This window comes from Poecilia formosa, unplaced genomic scaffold (assembly GCF_000485575.1).
Source record: "Poecilia formosa unplaced genomic scaffold, Poecilia_formosa-5.1.2 Scaffold7, whole genome shotgun sequence".
Classification (NCBI taxonomy): Eukaryota; Metazoa; Chordata; class Actinopteri; order Cyprinodontiformes; family Poeciliidae; genus Poecilia; species Poecilia formosa.
In genome coordinates this window covers 4,032,020-4,055,728 of record NW_006799946.1, presented here as the reverse complement: position 1 = coordinate 4,055,728, position 23,709 = coordinate 4,032,020, and the positions used below count along the sequence as shown (strand labels likewise).

The following is a 23,709-nucleotide window of genomic DNA, read 5'->3' as shown; positions in this document are numbered from 1 at the left end:
TTCCCAGAGTGACGGGCAGCAACATTTGCTTCCATAAGTCTATTTTCTGATGACTTTTCACACTGGCATTTTGGTAACACCCAAACTGCCAAGCACCTGCAGGGGGCTAGAGGTGCTCACTTTCCTTTTAAAATTTACAGAAGAAGCAAATCTGTGCTTGACTTTCCCAAAGAGGGCGCTGATGGTCATGGAAACTTCGGCTTTAATCTGCAAATCAAGGTGAAAAACCATGATACCTGGCATAAAGGCACTGCTCTCCGCTGGGGTAGCTGAAGGTTTGTTTGTGGCTACAGGACTGGCTGGGGTCAGAGCCAGGGCTCTGTGGTTCCTTTTTGATGGTGACTGGAGGACTGTGAAATGCCACTGCTACAAGAGACGATAAACAGAAAGCAGACACAGGGTTAGCTCATGCACATTAACAATAGACGTTTCTAGATTCTTTTGTGATTCAGCCCTGCCCCGATACTACTGTCGGTGAGCTTTGAGGCAAAAGGGTAATTCTCCTGCCTGAGCTGGAATGTCTTTTATGTGCCAGCAAAAAAGCAGAAAAAAAGAAAAAACAAAAACACTTAAGTGACTGTCAGTGGAAGCACAGGGCAGCAAACAGACACGTATAAGTACACAGTTACATAAACACGGACAAGGAAGCACACATGCTTGCACACGACCGCATTCCAGGAGCCTGGAGTGTCCTTGCCCACTTTTTATTTTTTTTCTCGTCCAGACACAACAGCAGCCAAAACTTCCTCTGTCGAAGTCGGAATGAAAGCTAAACAGGCGTGGAGGCCAGAAAGACGCCTGATTGCCGATGAAAGCAAACGTCACGTCTCTGTCAGAAGGGCACGTACAGAAAAATCTGTGGCTCAGCGTTTCTTTCTTGTTTGGGTCCAGATGTTAACCATCCCTTTGTCTCCGTGCATTGACAGATAATCTTACATAACCCGGTGAAGTCACATGCGGTCTAAAGGGTCCCCTCAAACGGCCACATATTGAACTGTCTGTCAAGCCCGACTGCTGGAGGCGACCTTTTGCCTCGACTGCCACAAAAACCACCCAAAGTGGAGCTTCAAACTGTGCAGAGGGCTCGTGTTTATTATGTGAGGGGAGGTTTTCACCCAGAGAACTGTACAGGATGTTTTTCTGGTCCCGACAGGGTAAACAGCAGCAGCTGTGCGCTTCCAGCTGGGGAAGGGAGGCACGCATTCGTGTGTGTGTGTGTGTGTGTGTGCGCGCGTGCGTGTGTGTGCGCTTGTCGGCTCATCTGTCTGCTGAATTAAGTGTGTGCGTACGTGTGTGTGTGTCTGCCGTGGGCGTGGATCTGACGGAACAGGCCACACTGAAAGCACAGCCCAGGTAATTACAAAGTAATGTCCTCCATTCACAAAAAAAGGAGAAAAAAAAACATCTGGCTCACTGAATGAAGCACAAAATGGCTGTGAGGTAGAAAGTGAGAAGAAAAGCAGGACAGAAGATTAAACGGTGCCTTGGAAAACTATTCACACCTCTTGGACTTTGTCCCCTCTTACATGTTACAGGGAATTTTGCGTGAGGCGACAAACATAAAACAGCATATCACTGCAAGGTGGAAAGGCAGTGTAAAAATAGAGTGATGTCATAAAACAACAAGTGAAGCAAAAAGTGATTTGATCCAGGTGGAACGAATACGAACAAAAGACAACCTCTGACAAATTTTCAGTTGCGTATGGTTCTTTTCCACTTCATAATGCTACTTTGCGGTAAACTGTTACATAAAATCCAAATAAAGCAGACTGACTTTGGTGGATGTAATGTGACAAACTGTAAAAAGGCTCAGGAGGTATGTTGTACTTTTTCAATCCAATATATCAACTATTGAGGTTTTTTTTTTTTTTTCTTATGTCAACTTCCCACAATTCATCATGCTAATTTATCATATTTCATTTTTAAATCACTTGTGCCACCCTAGATAAACCAATTCGTCAGAACAAGTGCGCTCTTACGTTCCTGTCATTTCACTTTGAGCGGTGCGCTTCGGACAGATCAAACATTTTCAATAAATAAACCGACAGCCGAGTGGCACTTCTCCTCGTCGCGACCTTCCTACTTTTTGCTCTGTAGTCACTCTCCCATGGCAGGCGGACAGGTGAGGAAGTGTTGGCTTTAGCCAGGGATCAACAGGATTAGAGAGCATTTACCCAGATTTCCCAGACAGACACGACGGGGATTCCTGCCTCCTCCAAATCTCCGGCACAGCGTCTGCCGGTGTGTTCACACAGAGGGTGGCACATGACTGCTGCTCTAATAATATGAGTGTGTTTGTCTGTTGACATTCCCCTCTTTTCTTCTCGGGCACGGTCATGAACTGCAAACAATCCTTAAAGGGAGTGTGCGCAACTTGACTCACGGCGCAGAGCAAACTAATACGACCGGGAGGGATGTTGCCCTTCATGTTGCCCTTCTCAGTTCTTGTTTAACCTGAAACACGTCAGACGGTACCAGAAATGTTTCCGTGTTTAAATTTTTTGTTTTTTTATTTTTTTGTGCAGCTTGGTTCCGGTTCAGTGAAGATATGTGTCATTTTAACTAAACAGAATATTTTTCTTTGCCCTACAGCCTTTTTCTACCACGTTTTTGAAGCTCAAATACCATGTTTTTTTTTTCATAATTCCCCAACAATTACAAAACATCAATGACCCAAACACAAATGTTTCCTCTTTGTATAACTGGTTTGATACTCATTTTTCAGTTCAAGGCTGCTTGTTTATGTCCTGACTCATCCCAACTTTCTGCTCTGGAAAAAGAGGCTGAACCCTCAGATTGCTTCAAACTGCAGCCATTTCTATAAAACCTCCATGTTAAACCATGAAGCTTCCAAGTATTGAATTTCTTGTAAGTGCAATTAACACTTTCACTAATATACAATTCAATAATTATATGTGGAATTTGATAAAATGATATGCATTTATTATTTCAAGTTACATTTCATAGTTCCTTTGTTACTTTTTGTCCAAAAAAATAATTTTAAATGATGTGATTGATCAAATATATGCTTACATCTGATTGGTTAACCTGCCTAGTATCCCGTCTTTCTATTTGTTATCATACAGCGTTAGCACTGGCCAGTGGCTTTGATGAGTAAGAGTGATAAAATACATTTATAATGTTCAGCGTGCCACACTAATATAATCTAATAAACCTTAAAATGAGTTAGATAAGCCCTGATAATGTTTTTTAGGACCAAAATACAGATTTTTGGAATAAAAACAAGTTTTGGTACATTTTAAAGCACATCTCTCTATATTCTCAGAGGTTCATGTGATACTATTCTCTCATTGACATTTTTGGACTGTTTCAACAAAACTCTTCCCACTGCTTGATCACATGTTGCCAGTGAAAACAGTGAAGCAGTTTTTAAATCCATGCTTACATTTCTGTCCTGTACATTGATGCTAGTATTGTTTTCTTTCTTTCTAAAAAAAAAAAAAAAAAAATTTAAAAGCTTGAAATAAAATAAGCTTGTAGCAACTATTTAGATAGCTTTCAGTATTTATAGAGCTCAGAGCAGGTTGAGGTTTAGGATATATATATATTTTTGTGTCCTTAAAAGACCACATTCTGCAGAACATCTCTGAAACTAAACATCTATAAAACCTAAAATCTCCCAATGAACAGTAACCTTGCAGCCAGATCCACGAATAGTTCTTAGAATAATACCAGGTCTGGTCTCCAGCAACTATTATAAACTGTCGTGCATGTTACAGTAAATATTCCTGTCTAAATGATGTCAGATTTGCGGCTGAAGTTTATAAAGTGCTGGCAGTCTTGTAAACAGATCCAGGCAAAGTTATGTTCTTCGGGTTTCCTTCTCTTCCTGCTTTTATTTTGGGGCAATATGACCTCCTATAGCAGTTTATTTCTTGACATGTTACATTACCCTTCCAAAGAGAGATCCTCATATTTCCACACACAAGGTTGAAGGGCCTCTGTGTGAGCTTACGCACTCCGAGCCCTGAGGTAGTGAAGGGTGTTTGGAAGTGCAAAGACAGATTCCAAACACAACGGTTGTTGCCCTCCAAAACGGACAATTTTGAAATAATACAGACAACGCGCTGTGTCACGAAGGTAGCGGCTTCCCCATCACCTCCTAAACCAATAAGGTCAGAGACCCCTCCTCACTCAAAGCCCGTCTTATCTCCACCTCCTTTATTTTGTGCTACTCTTTTTGGTGTCTCTTTCTGCACCCTGTTTTAATTCCTTCGTAGAGGAGTGACTCCCTAACTCCCCTCCCCAGCAACAAGCAAGGCTGAGATGGACGTTTACATATGTAAATGCTGGCTCTTGACAGGGGAGGATGCAGGGTGAAAGGTGATGGTCATGGTTGAGTGCTTTAGGAAGTAGATGGGTCATTACTCGGGTAGGACTCCCATTCAGTAGATACCTACCACAAACAGACTCCATGAACACGGATGCTCAACAAGCACCCCCTGCCACAAACACACACACACATGCACGCACGCACGCACACACACACACACACTCTTCTCTGTATAATGAGGCTCTAAACTGAGTCTTGCAAATGTGGTGTGAAAATATCCACTCAATCTGTAACATGTTGAATTGTTAAAATTTAAAAAAACAAAAACAGAATGATTCTAACCCTTTCCAATGTTTGTGTTTTAAAACAAGTGCGAATGAAAAGCTAAAACGTGTGTGCACATGGGCTCATTCCCATTTGTTTCGATGCCTCCAAATCAAATCCAATGCAAACAAACATCACCAGAAGTCTAACCCGGTCTAGTTTAAACTCAGCATAAATCCAGCCGTGGAAGACTCAGAGATTCACTGTAGGACATTAGAGAACAAACGGCAAGGAACACAGCAGAACAGTCAAAGTGAAGAAGTTTAAAGCAAGTTAGGTTACTAAACAAAACACCAAACCATGAACAACTTATAGAGCTGTGTTCAATTAATCAAATGAAAATGGGCATAATCTAGTTATATTTCCTGCCCATAATTTTCTACACTAGAATCACCTTGTTCTAGCCCACACACACACACACACACGCACGCACGCACGCACGCACACACGTTTATACATCGATGCACATATTGTTACGCAACATAGTTAAGTGTCTCGTCCACTCTTCCTGTTGAGCCACAGTCACCTACTAAGACACAACTTTTGTTTTCCATACTTCACTGCCACTCTTAGTTGCCAATCAGATATCATTCATTTTCACTCAGCCAGGTGATCTTTACAGAAAAGAGATAAAAAAAAGAAAGTCATAAGAAATCCGTTTATAGTTTGCAACAAGCCATGTAGCGGCCAGGTAGTGATCTACTTAGATGAGAGCAAAACTGAACTTATTTGCTTTCATGCAAGATGCTTTATGTGACCAAAAAATCCGGCTCTGAAAATAACCTTAAGAGCAGTTTTCTGACAGTAGATGGAAATGTGTATAAAGTTAGAAACAGGATAATACTGGAAGAAAACCTGTTACTGGATCCAAAAGACCTGAGACTGGGGCAGAGGTTCATAATGCAGCAGGACATAAAGCTAGAACTACAAAAAAATTTAAAAAAAATGGTTAAGATCATGTGCTAGAATGGTCCAGTCAAAGTCCAGACCAAAATTTTCAGTCTCACAATATGTGAAGTTGGTAGAGAGATACTTACAAATATCTTGGAGTGAATAGTGTCCCTATCAAGCATTAGTGGGGTAAATACAAATACAAGACTTTTCAGATTTCAAAAATATTTTAAAAACCATTCCTTTCACCTCACATTTGTGCACTACTTTGTGTTGCTCTATCACATGAAACCTCCAAAAAAAAAAAAATAAATAAAAAAAATACACAACGGTTTTGTGGTTGTAAAATGACTGAATATGAAACAACTCCATCTAATTCTGGATGGATTATTTCCTCCCTTTAAGGGCCTTCAGTATGCAGAAATCCAGCAAGCAGACACAGAGCGTCTGGAGAGTCTTACATTGGATGTTTATTTCCAGCTTGGCCAAGTCTTAAGCCCCTGGAACTCTGCAGCGCACGGCAGCCCCGCTCACAATCAATCATCGGAAGCAAGCATCAGTGTCAAACTAGGTGACAGGAACAAGCTAGAGTGCAGAGCATGCGACTGTGCAGTTAAAACCCCCCAACAAACACTCAGTAAGTCTGGTTAAACAAATAAGATTCAAGCTATCTCCAGATCTGGTTCTTATCTCACACGATGTGGCATTTTACACAGCCTGTGTGTGACATGGACACATGGGGTTGTTCCAGTTGGAGGGAGGTGAATAGAAAGGTAATAAAAATGAGACTCTGATTATAAAAAGGATGATGTTAAGTCATGGATGATGTTGCAAGTGGCATGTTTGTCTAGCTTAAAACATACAGGTTAGAGAAATGTTCGTCCTCTGATCTTAATAGTGCAAAAAGTAGGGGTTTCATTTGGATTGCTGGTTCAAAGTTCAAACCCCCGCTCCATCTGTCTCAGTTGGGCAAGTGTCTTGCTCAAGTACACAACAACTAAGTGACTGGTGGTGGTCAGAGAGCCCAGTGGTTCCAATGGCAGCCTCACTTCTTACGGACTGCCCCCGGGGGCAGCTGTGGCTACAGTGTGGCTTACACCATCAGTGTGCAAATGTGTGTTTAAAAGGGTAAATTACTGATTGCAGTAATTTTGCACTTTGGAGTCCTCAGACTTGATAAAGTGCGATACAAGTGCGGGTCATTTACCACGGGCAAATATTCAATGTGCTGCTTGGACCTCTGTAAATCACTTTGTGCTACACCTGAATGCATGAAAGGCGTCCTTAAAATAAACTGTGATTGGTTTCATTTTGAGGTGACAAGAAGTTGTGTAAGTCTGTGCTTGGAGTGCCAAATGAAAGATGTTTGAGGTGATTTCCTGCATGTACAAAATACAAAGATACGAGTTCTGACTCAGTCTTTGCATTTTGTAATTCTCAGCAAGTCCTTGGAGGATTTACTGGCACCTTTTGAATTGTTATCGTGCAGCACGGCCCAATGCTCCGGCTTCATTTATTTATTTATTTTACAAATGGTGTCACATTCTCTCCCCTCCTCCCCCAAGAACCAAACCGACCAGAACCTGCTGCAACAAAATATTCCCCAAACAATGACTCCTGCACCTCAACGCTTTGAAGTTGATATGAAGCTCTTCTTTTCTATATTTGGTTTATGCCAATCAAGTCCTCTGTTTTAGTGATGTGGGCCCATCTCACCAAAGAACATTAGACCACAGGCCCCGATCTTAGTCATTAATCTTTCTGATAAATTACACTATTTAATAGTAAATGTATTATTCAACATCACCACTTTTTACTTATGACACATCAGAGGTATATTGAGCAATAATCATGCTTACAGTATTGCTAAAATATTGCCTAGCTGCTGTGTAGAGTAGGCCAGTCAGACAAATGACTAACAGCTCAATCACAGATGTCAATAAGCACATGTTCTTTTCACGAGAATTCAAGAGCAGAAATTAGTCATATTTACACAGAGGTCCCAAGTTTGTAGCAAGTGCTAAATGATGTGTATCACTAGGGGAGGGGAGAGAGAAAGGAACTGAGGAAACGGTCTAATCCAGAGTATTTCAGCTGCAAAGGCCGACCAGCCAATCCACTGGCGCATGGAAACATGTGCCGGACATGTGTGCATGCTTCTCAGGTCACTGCACATTTAGAGAGACACGAACAGGCCGGGCAGCACTAACGAGCTCATCCTCGTCTCTGAGAGCCAGCAGGCTCGAGAGCCGCTTCAGTATCTATCTGGAGTGCTGGATCCATTAGTGTCTGCTCTATCTGATTTACGGATCGTCCACTCCCATCTGATAATGGTTCGGTCCCCTTGAATTTTTAAAGAATGGCTGTCAGATACATGCCAAACAAGCCTAACTGGATTGATGAAGAGTGCAGCGGTAACATCCAAGCAGACAACAGGCCCGAAGAGACGTGTTTTTGGGGTTATTGTTGACTGTTAAAAACAACCACGGGGCATTTCACTGCGTTACCAAACAGGATGTAGACGTGAATGACACTAATCCTGGGAAAGGGAGCTGAAGAATAAAATCTGCACACATCATAGTTTCACTTCCTTTTAATGAAGTCGAAACAGTGCGCAGTACTTTTTTTTTTTTTTTTTTCTTGAGAGGTGAGAACATTTCTTCCTCAACGAGAACGCTTCTGGTTTTTCTCAGAACGGTTCCTGCTCCTTAAACCGGGAAACTTCACCTCATTCCCGCTCTCCCTGGAGGTTCGAGGGAATTAAGATTTAACTGTACACGTTCTGCCATTTTATGTTGTCCCAGCTGTCCAATTCACTTTCAACTGTGCAGCGTTAGCTTTTTGTAAACGGCCGTTGGGTTGCTGTAAATCTCTCTACCCTGCTGCAGTTTAGTGGACCAGATACAACAGATCCTGTCCCAGGACACGTGCAGCGAGAGGGACGTCCCATCAAAGAGGAGGCCTGGATGTAATTAATCTGCCTCAATATTGACTCTTTGCTCTCAATCACTCAGCCCTCCCTCCCCCGAGTATATCTGTCCCCCTCTCTTAATGTTTAATGTAGCCATCGATTAGTCCCCACACTGTTACTGAAATGAAATGATGAACTGTGTACGCTTGTGTGCTACATGTGTCGAAAGGGTGTGTGTGTGTGTTGGCTTTCTATGAGGTGCAACCTGCAGAGGTAATGAAATCAACAAGAGATAATGGATCAATGCCGGAACACCTTGCTCAGGATTATCAGCATAAATGCCACATCCACAGCTTCTTCTTGCAAATTCCACCCCAGCTGCCCTCTGGTTTGACCCTTGCTTTCCCGATCGGGATCTCAGCCGTAACTCTTCGTGGCACATTTTTAACCCCTCTCCTTCCCCTCGTCTGCTTTCAAGCTGATTTATCTGAGCTTTATCTTTATCAAGCCATCCATCAGCCCTCTCCATCTCCTCCTTCTGTGCTCCTGGATCAATATCCCCGTAGGATGGCTCTCATCTCATCCTGAACACCTTCTGGTCGGTGTCAGCGGGTCATGATTGCGTTCATCCACTGCCGCACACTCTGTGTTTTTAAGGTGCTAATGCTAGTGCGCTTGGATGTTGTGCTTAAATTTGAGAAATACGTTAACTTTGTAGAGTAACTGCTATGTCACTGCGCATGAATCTGCATGGCAGTTGCAGTGTCATGCTGAGGGGATGCCTTTCTTCAGCACTGGAAAGGTAGCTGGTCAGAGTTGATGGGAAAATGGATGGAGTTATACATGAGTAATAGAAAAAGAAAACCCAAAACCTTATTCGAGGTCGCAAAATACTCAACTTTCATAAGTAAAATGAGCTACAATTAAATGGATCAGCCCAAAGGATGGCCCAGTCAAAGTTTGGAGTAAAATTCTGTGGCAAGACTTCAAATTTGTTGTGCAAAGCTGGTGTGGACATACACTAAACACCTACAGCTGTTACTGCAGGCTAGGTGATTCTACAATGTGGTAAGTAAGGGCCTATGTAAAAATGTGTGCTACGCTTTCCACATTTTTTATCAGTAAAGATAAAAAAAAGAAAACCTTTTCCCTTCACTTATGAATTATGCATTGGTTCGTCACACAAAATACAAACAAAACACACAGAAATTTGTAGTTTTACGCTCACAGACTGTGAAAAAGTGAGTTAGAGGTTCATATCTCCGTACAGCTCTACACTGTTAGCTTAACAAAATGCTTAAGTGTAGAGAGTACAACTGTAAAAGAGAGGAGCAGACCTGTGATACTGTGCAAAGTAGAATATCTTATTTTGATAATTTATTTGCTAAATTGTTAATGTATCCCAACACTTTAGAAAATGCTAAGTACAACTACTACTTTTTTTTTTTTTTTTTTTACAGAATCCTCTAACTTTGGTCTTTGCTTATTTTCACTGAAAACAAAATTTTAGCGGCAGAAGGTCTCTTAATCCACAACAACATGAGCGCAGCAGAACATCAACAGTTCTTTGATTGTTTCGGGGATAAACGGCATGAAAAAGGTCTCTTCTCCCTCCTCCAGCTCTCCTGTAATGAAGCGCACACTGCCATCCATTCACAAAGCTGTGCTGCCGACTCTAATCCTCGTGCCCCCACCCTGCAACGCCACTCTGAATCAACTCTGGGAGGCTTTTATTTCCCTCATTGAAAGCTGCAAAACAAATATACTCCTGGACCATCAAATCCTCCAAAGACCAGACCGCATAGGTAGGACAGGTGCAAAATGGCATGCAGCTTTGCATGTTTGCTGAGACTTCGAAGGAAATATTTGAATGATGAGAAGACCAAAATGAAAAAAAAAAAAAAGCTGAAATTATATTTTTACTTTTAAAGAATGTGCAGAAAATGGGAAATCTCTGAGACATTGTCTGACAGAAAGAAAAAAAAAACTGTTCTGCACTTACACAAATAGGTGCTGCTAGTGGAGAAATAACTCATGTCAATGTCATGAATTAAGGTTCACTCCCCTTAACTCAATGTGCTTCCTCAGCCAGTCTTTCACAACCAGGCCATTCATAAAACAGCGGGGACGAGGTTTGTGTGTGAAAAGAGGGAGTGTGTGTTTGTGCGTGCAGCGGCGGATGAGGGGTTGTCAAAAGAAATCATCTGTTCACGTGAGAGAAATCGGCTATTTCACTCCCCCCCTGAAAAAAACAAACAAAAAAACGCACAAATTCAACTCACCTCCCGAAGTAAATCTGCGTGTTTTTGGCAGTCACCTGAGTGTTTGTGCAGAAGTTGTTGCATAGCAGCTGTATTTTGGAAAGTGGCAGAACACAGAGGCTAATGTTTTTTTTGTTTTTTTTCGTTTTTTTTCTCTTTACGAGAGGTGAAGGGGCTTCACTCGCCCATTGGCTAGTTCGGATCCAGAAAAGCCACCCAGAAGAAGAGGAAGGGATGTGAATTCATGACAAAGCAAAGTCCAGGTTTGGTTAGAGCGCAAGTCACTGGAACCATAATGCCTTTCTCCTCCTCCCAGCACCACTTGCTTTTTTTCCATTTGTTCTAGCATTAGTAACGTAGTCAATAACCTCTACCTCGAGACAAAGGACAAACCAGCTGTAAGTGGAACAATCTCCAGAACGCTATATCATCAAAACAGCTGAGATAAAACCTACAGATATTTAGAAACCCTAAAACTAAGTGTGAAAAAAGATACTTCCTGCCTTCAATGAGCCAAATAAGAACATTGGACGCCATACAGTTCTGAGGCCTGTTTTTTTTTTCTTTTTGTTTTTCAAATTCTGCTTTAATTTGTTTCAGAATTCCATGTTCAATGAGGAAAACACACAATTTCAACCTTAAAATGCATACAACCATATGATTATTGTCTACAATTTCAACAATTAGAAGAACAACGTTAATTGATGTTTTTGTAAAGGTGTCAGCCTCCATAAATGTGTGTCAGGTGTGGGCATTGAGCCCATACAACAGTTCAAACAAATCGGTGGCATCCTGAATTTGCATGCGTGTCACTTTCAATCTGACATTCTACCAAATCACCTAACAAGGTGTCTTTTGTGATCGCAGGATTGCACTCACTATCCCAGTGGTAAATCTGCTGCAATATGTTGTACAGCTCCAGTTCTCCAATAATCATGTTTAGGATTATTTGCTTTTGACAGCGATCAATAATTTGTACTGTCAGAGTCTCAGGACAGCTTTTACGGCTACGTTTGGACTTTTAGAGAGGCTGTTTTACAAAAAAAATAAAAAATAAAATAAAAAATGCAGAAGAGGTACAATCAGACATGAGCTGGACTTTAAAATACACCTCCAAATGTATTTTCATTAAAAATGCTTTTGCTTGAATAAAGAAAAACACCAATATCACAGGCATTACTGCTTTTCAGTGGCGCGTGTTTTACCTCTGCCATCTTCTATTGTGTAGTTCCTAGTCAATGTTTTTTTTTTTAGGTATTAAACGCACAAACTTTACAACCAGCCATTTAAAGTAATTTTCTGTAATCTGGATGCAGTCCACTGAAAGGAAACGTGATTTTATGACTCCAATGAATAATATCTACCAGCAGGATGCTGCTTAAAGCTCGTGGCTGGAAGGTTAATGTTGAATACTGTTAGTTATAATTTCTAATGAGAAAGTCAACTGAAATTTGCAATGGCAGCTTACAAAAACCCCAGCTCAGTGAATCACCAGAAGACTTCAAGAGCATCGAATTGTGCAAGCTGGAGCGACACAAACAAAGAATCCTATATTGTCAGTCGTGAAGGAGTTTACTTTCATTTCCTCTTCTCTCCTTTTTTTTTTTTTAATCCTCCCCTTACCAACCGTGCTCTCGGGGAAACACTGTAACGGCATTCTATAGCCACAACTTCCTATATAATTACGGCAAGGCACAAAACCAAACAATCAACCTACACAACTCCGAAAAAACACAGGATTAGTTCACATCTTGGAATGCTCAAAGCGTGTGTGTGTGTGTGCATTGAAAGAGGTAGAGAGAGAGAAAAGAGAAAGGGGTGGTGGTGGTGGTTGGGGGTGGGTAGAAGAGACGGGGGAGTGTGTGTGTGTGTGTGTGTGTGTGTGTGTGTGTCGGATTTTTAAATTTGACTCAGTTTGTACAGAGACAGGAAGGGAGGGAGGGTTTTAGAGTATCCAGTTGGAGAGCAGGAGTTTTACTGTAGGGCTCTCTTTTTTTTTATGAATGGAGACTGAAGGAGAGCTGCAGAGGAGCAACGGGGAGAAAGCAGGAGAGGAGGAGGGGTGAGAGGGGAGGCACACTTCCTTTTACGCACGCAAGTGAAGAAAATTTATGAATGGGTCACATCTCTCGAGCTGCTCCAAGTGTAAACAACATAGTTGGACAGAGAAGAGCAGGCTCGAGAAGCAGGGAAAGGCTCGTTGAGCGCTCCAACTGTGCGTTTTAGTGCTCTTTACACACACACACACACACACACACAAAAAGAACACCAAATTAGCAACACATCCAAACTATTTTAATGAACTTTCCAAGCCATAAATTAAAGACACCTTTGCGCGCTTTTGTTTTCCCCCCTGCAGGCGGCAAACAGACAAAGAAATCTGCTTGACAGCCTGGCGTCAGGGCGCGGATAAGCCCTGAAGGGGCTGTCAGCTTCCACAGGCAACCCTCCTGCCCCCCCCCCAATGCTCTCTCGCTTTTTCACGGGCACAAAATTATAATCAAATCTCTCTTTTAACACTTACAGAGCAATCACATTAAACCAGTGGAAACAACACGGAGCGCTAGTTTACAGTAAAGAAGCACATAAACAAAGGAGGCCCTGCAAGTGCATAAAAAAAACAAAAAAAAACAAACAAAAAAAAAAAAACAGCACGACTGTTTGCATAACCTTCCAGACAGAGCTCGCTTGTTAGCCCTGAACTAAAGGACCAGAAGAGATGGATTTACCAGATGTGAAAGTATTGCTCAATCCCAGCTTTACCCCCCCCTTCCCCCCCCCCCCAAGCCCTGCTTCTCTCCGCCTCTTCTTTAATTTAGCACTGTAACGTGTGTTTATTTCCCCCCCTTCTCTCTTTTACTATCTCTCTTTGCGCCCCCGTTAACACTGCCACACCCGTGCAGGTAAAGACTTGACTCAGAAAACAACAATGTTTATTTTAACAAGGCACAGCTTTCAATGGAAGCTTCAATTATACTCTCGGTCACCTGGGATTAATGCTTTGCTCTAAGTTTTTTTTGTGTTGGTGTGTTTGTGTGTGTTTTAGACTTTCCAAAACAGGTGAGTCACCTGTTTTTAACGTTTAGCCGGCGGTAAGAATGCCTTCTTACTTTGGGTATGGGAAAGGACAAAGTTAATAGATTTAAAATATATATATGTTATGAAACAAGCAATGACGAAGAAGCACACCATTATACACTGACCACTTCTTCATTATGGCACCAGTTACAAGGGTAAGACATATTAGGTGGTGAGAGGACATTTTGTAGTTAAAGTTTATCTGTTAGAGGACAGAAAAAATAACAGGAGTAAAAAGTTAAGCAACTGTAACATGAGAAAATTGTGAAGGCTGGACTAGTTGATCATAACATCTCTATCAGGGCAGGTCTAGTGAGGTATTCCCCGTCTGCAGTGAACAATATCTATCAAAAATCATCAAAAAAACAAAAAAAAACAAAAAAAAAACCCTGAACTGTGGAAGAAGGCTGTCCCATCTGGTGAATCACATTTCCTTTGATACCTTAGAAAATGTTATCAAAGAACCCAGTTTAACAGATCCACCAGTAATGTAATTGAAAGCCCATCATCATGCTGGATTTTGGGTTAAAAGTTAAAAAAATAAAATAAATAAATAAACTGCTAAGTTTGAACTAAAGATTGTATGACTGATATCTTTGCTTTGGTTGAGATTATATACATGTAAAACTGTATATAAAAAACAAAATACAGGACTCTACCCTTAATGATAACCTTATTCTTTTGAATGAGATGAAGGAAAATGATTACATTTTTAAAGAATCTAGTAAGGTTTTAGTTGTAGAGATTTGGACCACATACTTGTGCCTCTGTGAGGTGAACAAGGCTTTTTCCATGGACGTCCAACCTTGCAAGCCTACAAGACTCGATCTGCTGTTAACATCTTGCTGCCAGATGCCACAGCACACCTTATCAGGTAGCCGTGGCACCAAAACTGGGACCAACACAGTTCTGGGCAGGTAGTCATAACATTACGCCTCACGTACGTGCATACTCAGCTGTCACTTGAAGTTCTCTGTCAAAGTTTAAAGTGATCGGTGTTCTGCTATTGACAACAATCAGCAGGGGAAAGTTTCACCACGGGAGCAACTCTGCTGCGTATAACTGAGCTGCCCATCAAACCGGAGCCCTTCTGACCCTGCAAATCACACTCAGGTCAGCCGTTAGAAAGCTCTGACAGCTGATTGGGTGTTGAGGCCAGTGGGTTAAGTCGACATGACCCTTGATTGCCCTGAGGTTCATCTGCACTTCCTCCTCCACATTGTTGGCCAGTAGACAGCCACAGTAGAAAGGGCATGTGTCACCCAGTGGCTGATCGGTTGGTAGTCAGAATTGTCAAAAAGAAAAGAAAGAAAGAAAAAAAACCATCTTCCAGTGTTTAGAAATAAAAGACGCTTGGTTCCAATCGGAAGAAGAGGCTCCGAGTAGCACCCAGAGCGGACAGTTTTCACTTTGGAGGAAGGATTGGTCTTGCAGTTCTCCCTTTACCATTTCAGCGTCCATGCTAGAGTTGGGGAGGCTGAAAAAAACAAAACAAAAGAAAAAACAAAAAACTGTTTGCAGAGCAACACGTCCTCCCACCCAGATCCTGAATCGCCATTGTTAGGACAAACAACAAGAAAGGAAAACTCATTCAAATAGCAGCTCAGTTGTAGGGCCAAGGAATTTGCTTTTCCATTTTGCACCTTCCGATGTGCACAAAGGGACCACCTTTGTACCTGCACCCGGAATAATTGTGTACTGGTTTCCTGGGCTGTGACCCATTCAGCTTTTCAAAGGTATGCAAATTGAACGATGGTGGCGCGTATCGCTGGGATCCAGATTCACTGGATGACTGGGTCATTAGGAACTTCTGTCTCTGCATAGTTTTGCCTGGCAAAAGAGGTTACTGCGAGTTATTGCTTCAGCATTCCTCCCCAAGTTCAAAGCTGACCACAGAGTCGAATGGATGAACGTGAAAAACAATACGAGCAGTAACTTAGACCAATACTAAGGTTTATCCTGCAGCCAAGCACAATGAGGAAGACTGTTGGGAAAATAATTCTTCATAACACCACAGAGACAACAAAGAGACATTAGGAGATTTACAAGATGTTCCAAGTTCTAGGTGAACGTCAACACCAAAGTTTGTTTCAGCTTCAGTTGACTTAAACAGCAACCTTACATCTGGAATAGTCTATTTCTAAGCCTCGTTGTAGTCAACAACTAGGAATATCAACAAGAGCCTAAAACAAACAAGTTTATCCTCGCATGTAGTTTGGATCGCATTCGCTCGTCTCCAAGCTTTTTGATGTGCCAAAACACATGTTCTCTATGTTACAGCAGCTTTGGATGCAAATGCAGATAGTTCACACTTATAGTTCCAAGCAGAAAAAAACAAAAAACAAAAAAAAACAAAAACTAAAGTACTCACAGTTCTCAGAGTGGAAATCAGGAACAAATTGCTCGTCACTGTCAGGAACTTGAGCTGAAATGAAAACAAAAATTAACTTTAATATATTTTGTTGCACACCCTGACCTCAGTCCGCCTTACTGTCTCTGCTCTGTGAAATCTGAGTCTTGGCTTCATTCAGATGACCTCCACTAAAAGATTTTCACAGCTTGCAGCGGCTTTTTCAATCGACAGATCAATTCAAAAGACCACAGAGCTCTTACACGGATCACGCATTTTTACCTACACGAGCTGCACCAACCTTGGAGGGACTAAATGTGACACAGTCAAGCAACAAGTTATTGAATCATACATGTGACTTTTCCCGCCGCGGCTCACATTTAAAAAAAAACTGTTTTAGCGATAGTTTTTTTATTGTGAAATGTTCCTGTATTGGTTTCTTTTTCACAATCACATCTTTGTCAACCTGACAAACTCGATCTGGAACGCTTCCATCAACTTTCTTTTTTTTTCTAAAACACAACAGATTTTTTTTGAATTTTTTTTATTTGCTTAAACACACAAAACAAAAATAGATATCTTTGACCTGTGGGTGGTTTTTACTCCATTCTGCTAATTTCCACAGAAAAAGCTCAGGAGGGCTAAAACAGGGTGTTCAGGCTAAACCAGAGAGAAACCTTTCTTTGTTGGAAAACTGCTGGAGCACAAAATTCTGAGAATAGTTGGTGTTTTGTCTGCTGTGTGTATAAGACAGAAACTAGAACTGGCTAAGTTAGTCATGAGGTGAGCGGTGAAAGCGTCCCTTTTATTTTACTGCGGAAAAATAAAAAGAAATGGAAGAGACAACAAAAACAAAATAAAAGAGCAAACAAGAAATAACTCATGAATCATGTATACACATGGAGAAGGGGTTCCATTTTTAGCATATTAGAGTATCACAATTAAATAGATAAAGTATTGCTAACAACAAAATAAAGAAAATTTAAAGTAAGTAATATTATCAATACTACTCTACCAAAAAAAACCCCAACAAAAATGACAAATTAGAGTGGGCATTTTGTATACATATACATGCACATGTATGCATTTATTTTTGACAAGCAGTCAGGAATTATTTTAAGATTTATTTCAAGGACACGTAAATATGTTAGGAAACGTTATAGGGCCACCTTACACCGGTTTGTAAAAATAGATGAATCAATACACTGATCTAGCTCGTGTGATGCTGCCCCTGTTGCAGTGGTGTTGAATTTCAGAGGCCCTGATTAGGCACTCCTCCACAATGAAACTCATCACACTGAATAAGCAAAGCCGGCGAGGCCAAGGCCAGGTGCAGCAGAGCCGGACAGGCACTATTGCACCACCTTCTAATTCAAAAAACCCTATTCATGATGATCTTTCTGGAGCTTTGGGCTTTGTTTTCACCATTTCATTAGGAAAAGCCTAAATTATTTGTCACCATCCCTTTAGTGTTGTGAAGGGCAAGGCCATTTCATTGAAATAACAGCCAAACCTTAAATACTGTTTAAACCAACAGAAATTTGGTTTAGGAATTTGAATAGTGCTGCAGAAAACTTGGGATAAATGTTTAAAACATGCAATAAGATCACTCATTTACTTACTGACTGTACTGTGTATAGATCATAGAAAACAGAAAGTGTGTAAGGATAACTTTTGTATTTCAAAAAAATACAAAAGCAGTCATTTTTGCTTTTTTTTTGTCTTATTATCATTCTGACATTTTTATGACATGCTCTTTAAGTTACTTGCTACACATTTTATGGCTTAACGAGCTGAAATGTTGTTCACACAATAAGATATATCTCCCACAAAGCAAGTTGAGTTTTAGGGTGAATGAAAATAAGCAAAACGTGAACATTTACTTGAAATGTAAGTTTTTGATCGCAAGCAAAGTAAATACATCTCACATGCTCAGGCTCATATCAAATATTAAAATCTGGTAAAAAAAAGAAAAAAAAAAAAAATCTGGTAAACGTTTTATGTGTGGGGAGTCAGTTGCACTTTCCTGAATTTCTTTAAAACACATTAAAATGGCAAAATTTTACATTTTAAATATGCCAACACTCTTCTACCAGAGTAGAAGAGGAAGCAAATTGTTAATTGCTCCCTATAGCATGTCTTTGTACAAGATGAAGGCTTAAATGGACTTGCTGATATAATTGTTCAGACTTTATGGTCTGTACAATTTATGGTGGACTACCGACACTGACTACTGTCTAACAGCAGAGTCCAGAATGCATTGCAAGCAGTGAAATCAGACCAATCTCAATAATTAAAGCAAAGTTTTTCCCCCCCAGTAAAACCGTTACTGATGATTCTGATACTGGGACTATGCTTTATAACTGGTGTAATGCCACTCCAAACTCCATGCAAAGGTGCAACCGCAACAAACTCCACATTCAATGCTGACTTCAGTTCAGTTGACTTTCGGAGCGGAGCAAAACACTCGTTCTGCCTCCACAGTTAGGAAAACAAGAAGTATGTGCTTCTTTTAATTCATTCCATCTACATTTCCACTGAAGATAGTTTATTTTATTGGTGCGGTTGAAGTATTTGGAGCTGTATTTTTTCGTGGTAAGAGAGTAGCCCGACAACATCAATCTGTCTTTTTCTCAAAATGAAATGAAAGCAATTCGGAGTTAACGAACACTTCCGAAGCCGGGACCGTGACTTTGCAATAATTGCAGCCTCACCGGAGAGGCGAAAAATCTGACCCAGCCAAAATGATCTCTCTCCCCTCTGCCAGTATTTGGATTTCCAGACAATGATACACAATGCAGAAACCAGAACTCACACTCAGAGGACAAAAAGAGGAAATAAGAAATTCAAATCCACTTTCATGTCGTCACACTCCTCCTTCCTCTGCAGAGGAAACCGGATGACTCCGCTCTGCAGCATGTTCTGATAAATCACATTGATTTCTTATGTAACGCTGCATCCTGTGATTTACTATATTATAATGATATTATCTCCTTCTAAGTTTTTAGTCCTTTGCCCTCAGGAGGGAGGCCTGCATGTGACAGAGCAAAGGCCAGTATTTAGTTCTGCAGGCCCACCAATCAATCACTTCCACTAGTTTCAACATGTCCAAAACAGAACACACTGGACCCCATAAAATTAAAGGCAGCAGAAAAGAAACGATGAGCTTCAGACATTATCGCAACCTCTTACTGTCTGTGTCTGTACACTTTCCTGAGTTTGAATGCGTGTGTGTGTGCGCGCGCGCGAGCGTGCGCACGCGGGTCTGATTTGTTTCCAGGAACATCCCGTCAGGAGCTTTCAGATGCAAGTCAGCACAAGAAGAGAAGTGTGTTTATATGAGCCCAGACGCATGTTCTCCCAGATGCTTCCAGCCACCTTGAATAACTTTTTTCCCCCCTCTTTCCCAGCAGGAGATCCTGGGAGGAGTCAAGCAGCCAAAGTCATATAAACCTAAAGGCCAAAATGAGACAAGATGTGACAAGTTCCTGAACTCTTGCCTTTCAGAACTTCGCCCTTTCCGTTTCTCTCTCGCTTCCTCCCCTATTTGGTGAACAACAAGAAGAAGAAGAAGAAGAAAAAAAAAAAGAAATCTCCCTCTAGCTAACCAGCTTTTACAACTGCGGTGGATCCGTCACAACTGCAATCAGTCATGATAGGGTCTTTAATTAATGCAACAGGAAAGGAAAGGTTTAGCCGGGGGAAGCTGAAAACAAGCCAGTACTTAGGGTTAAAAAACGCTTTGATAGGGTTACACTTCCATCTCTCTGCTTTCTGTTGCCTTGATCACTCTCTGACTCAACAATAAGCCATCGTACTATTTGTGAGTTCAAGACATTGTATCCTTTAAAAGGCTGCTTTGTTCAATAATAGGAAATAATGACTTTTAAGCATCAGAAAGATGAAAAGAGCATGTTATTAATGGATTTAAAGTGATTATTTCTTCCACTGAAGGCACTGAAAAAAAAATACTCCCCCCCCCCACTTCGCTGTAAATGACCTAATCCAAAGCTGAGATAAGCCATGAAGTGGTGGAAAAAGGGTTTTTGATCTTTACTGTAAGTGATAAATCAATAAAATAAAACACACAATTCAACTTACAACTTGGAATAAATTCAAACTGTTGAAAAAAAGTATATCTGTGCCAAACTTTCTGACAACAACTATTATCCCCAAATCTGAAGGGCCAAACCATCGGCTGCACATATTCTTTCCGACAACATTTTCAATAACGAAAAGTGAATGTAATTTTTATCTGTCTACCTCTGGGAACATAGTCATTGTATACATCAAAGAAAAAGGGATCAAATGTGTACTAAGTTGTGTATTTTATGACTTCTGTGCACTTAAGATACTGACCACCGATGATCACTTAGGATACCAAGAAAATCAGTTATTTTAAATCCATAAGGACAAGGATGATTTGATAATTTGCACAAATGTGACATGCAATTTCTCAGTAACTGTACTATGAATGATAAAGCCAGTGATTTTTGATTTAACTATAAGGGCACTGAATGTTAAAAACTGGAACACATTCAAGTATGGGATAAATTGTCGTTCAAATACGGCAGACATATCTTGATCCACAAAAGTCTTAATGCAGCTACAAAAAGGTGGTTATTTATCCAAGATACAACATATCTACAATTAGAGTAATGACTGTAAAAAAAGCCCAAATTTATCTTGAGAAAGACAATAAAACAGTCGCAGTCAGTCTGTATGTCAGATATTTCCTTTTAAGGCTTTTTATGCATCCTACTCAGGGATGTGGCAACTGTATTTGCAGCTTTCAGTTAAAAAGTGCATTTTTTTTCCCATCTGAACCTTTAAGAGAGGTCTACAGACACCTTTGAAGTGACACCTATTGTTGCAGCTTTATGACTCTGGTCTTTGTCTGAGTCAGTTGCTGGTGTGAAGTGGGTCTGCAGCTTTTGAACACTGCATGAGAAAAGGTGTAAAAGCTAATGTGGATGTGCACTGTTTGCCCCTTAAGATGGGCTGAGATCAAATGGTGCAGACACCATTTGAACTCAGCCACAGGGTCTGATCGCTTAACTTTACTGATTTGCCGGTGAGCTGTGAGTGACTCATTCTCAATCCATTGTGTTGTTTTATTTTACCACTGATATTTTATTATCCTTAGAAACAGGAACAGTCTGCCCCAGAACATACTAAAGCTGCTGCAAAGGTTGCAAACTCCTCCAAAGATGTGCTTCGAGGTGATTTATTCGCTCACTTATTTAGCAGGTCAAATCTGCGGAGTGTTTCCTACATTATACAATTTGACGTGATTGTTTTTAAATTGCTGCACAAGACACGACCTGCTCGCGAAGCTTCAGGAAGTGGAGCCGACTTAAACTGCCTGGTATGAAGTCGGATTCGCAGTGACACCAGATTAATCCGAGACTGTTTGGGTGATTAATGGGAGAGGAAATAAAGAGCTACAGCTCTGTTTTCAGTCTCTTGTTCTTCAGGAAACATTGGATCATTTGAGAATTGAAAGAGATTAATACTCCTCGTCACTGTTTGGTGGAGTTGATGATTACCTGTAAAATCTCACAGGACTCATAGCTGGCTTTATGTAACAAGTTCAAATGGTTACAAACAGGGCTTGGAATGTTGTTAGGATGTGTCACATATTAAAGCCCAAAATAGTCAATTACAAGTATCTACTTATACGCAGATGTGACACAGATAGTACAAGGGCTTCCTCCGAAAGGCAGTGATTTAGGTAGTAACTGCACAGTACTTTAGAAATATGTGCAAGCTTTTTTGACTTTGGTATTCAAACATTTTAAAAACTCTTCTGCTTATTAATAAATTAGTTGGTCATAAATTCTTAAAACTCCATTAAGCCTTTCTCTCTTATTAAAAATGTATACATTTATTGGGATTAAATCACTTTTAAGTATGGAAGCATAGCAAAAAGGATACCGAAATGCTTATGTCAAATGATTTTGAGCTCGGCATTGACAAAACCCTAACCCCGACAGGTTTTAATTTTTAGAACATCTTTCACATATCGACCGTTTTAATCACCAAAGCTTTTAGAAGATATTGATTCATTGTCGAGGAGCTAAGCAGAAGTTTTTTTTTTTTTTTTTTTTTTTTAAGAGTTGGCCTGAATGGACATTAACGAAATGCTGCCTTTGATCCTCAGAGCAGGGCTGTCCAACTTCAGTCCTCAAAGGATGTGAGCTTGGAACCTTTGGATGTGTCAAGCGTCCAACATGCCTAAATCAAATGACTTGATTTACTTCCTCATGCACTCACATAGAACAAAGTCCTGCTAATCTCCTAATTATGCTAATCAGGTCTGCTAACATAGATACGTCTCTATAAGATGCGGGACACTGGTCCTGTGATGCAGAGTTTGGTCCAAAGGACTTTTTTCCCCTGACGTTTATCAAACTGTGTCATGTTTCCAAAATTTTAGTCAGAGTATGGAAAGGAACTCACTGCTTGAAAACTTCTAGGGGGCGCTGTAACTGCATTTTGCCACTGCCAATGACTGATTTCCTGATTGGAAAAACTATTTTTCATTTCCATTTTTTTCAAAGTTTTGAAGATATAGTTGGAATTTAGATGCATTAATCCATTAAAACAAAACATACCACGCTGCTACAGACGCACCCTGCAGCCAAAAACCATAGTTTTAGATAATATCAGACAGTGTTGTGGTACTCAAAGTTGGTCTTGGTCTTAAGACCGGTCTTAAGACCATTTTTTGATGGTCTCGGTCTCGTCTCGGACTCGACCGCATTTGGTCTCGGTCTTGTCTCGGTCTCGGGCTCTGAGGACTCGGCATTTTATTTCAAGACCAGTCAAGACCGCAACTGTGAAAATATCACTAAACGTACAGCATTCTGTCCACTTTATTTGCTAACATCTTTGTTTTCAGTGGATGCAAAACGCACCGATTAAAATCCAACCAATAACGTGTTTCTGTTACTCCCCCCTTCCCTACCCTCCCCACCTTTCACTCACGCGCGGCGCTCCAGGACATGCGCAGTGGTTTCCTCTCAGCGGCAGAAAATGTTTGTCTAATCGTCAGTAATATAATAGCGCTGCATAAATAGTAAGAAATCCGATGGCCACAGCTAACTCAGCAGCGCTTCACTTTCACAGATGGTGGGGACAACGTCTAACTTTTTTCGTCACTAGGAAAGTAGCTCAAAGAAGGTAAGCTCCGTTAACGTGATGTTATCAAAGCTAGCTGTACAGAGACACATAAGATACATAAGCATTGTGATGAAAAATGTTATCAATCTCTGTGTTGAATTATTGTGAGGAGGTGTAGACTGACTTGTCGCATATATGGGACAACGCTATGTCCAAAAGTCTGCAATATAGTGAGGTGACATTCAGAAACAGTCGATTCTTCTCCACGGCTCTTTTCTTATTAGATAGAACAACGGCTCTCAGTGACACTCCAGTCCTATCAGATAGCCATACGCTGTCAGGATAGCATAACATGCATTAAGCATTAAGAAATCCGACCGTCAGAGGAGTTGTCAGTTCACCATACGCAGCAAGTTATGATGAACATAAGTCATTAAATTGTTTTCAATGATAACTATATAGATATACATGTGTT

General features: G+C 40.8%; 1 protein-coding gene across 2 annotated transcripts in view; it reads right to left on the bottom strand.

Moving 5' to 3' along the window:
• etv4 (ETS variant transcription factor 4) overlaps positions 1–23,709 on the bottom strand; it is a 41,957-nt gene that overhangs the window by 12,130 nt on the left and 6,118 nt on the right. For both annotated transcript variants that reach the window (XM_007572204.2, XM_007572195.1), the window contains 2 exons: positions 16,131–16,184; positions 237–366 (listed from right to left, as the gene is read on the bottom strand). In XM_007572204.2, the coding sequence (XP_007572266.1) occupies positions 237–366; positions 16,131–16,184 (184 nt within the window). The remainder of the gene's footprint in view (positions 1–236; positions 367–16,130; positions 16,185–23,709) is intronic.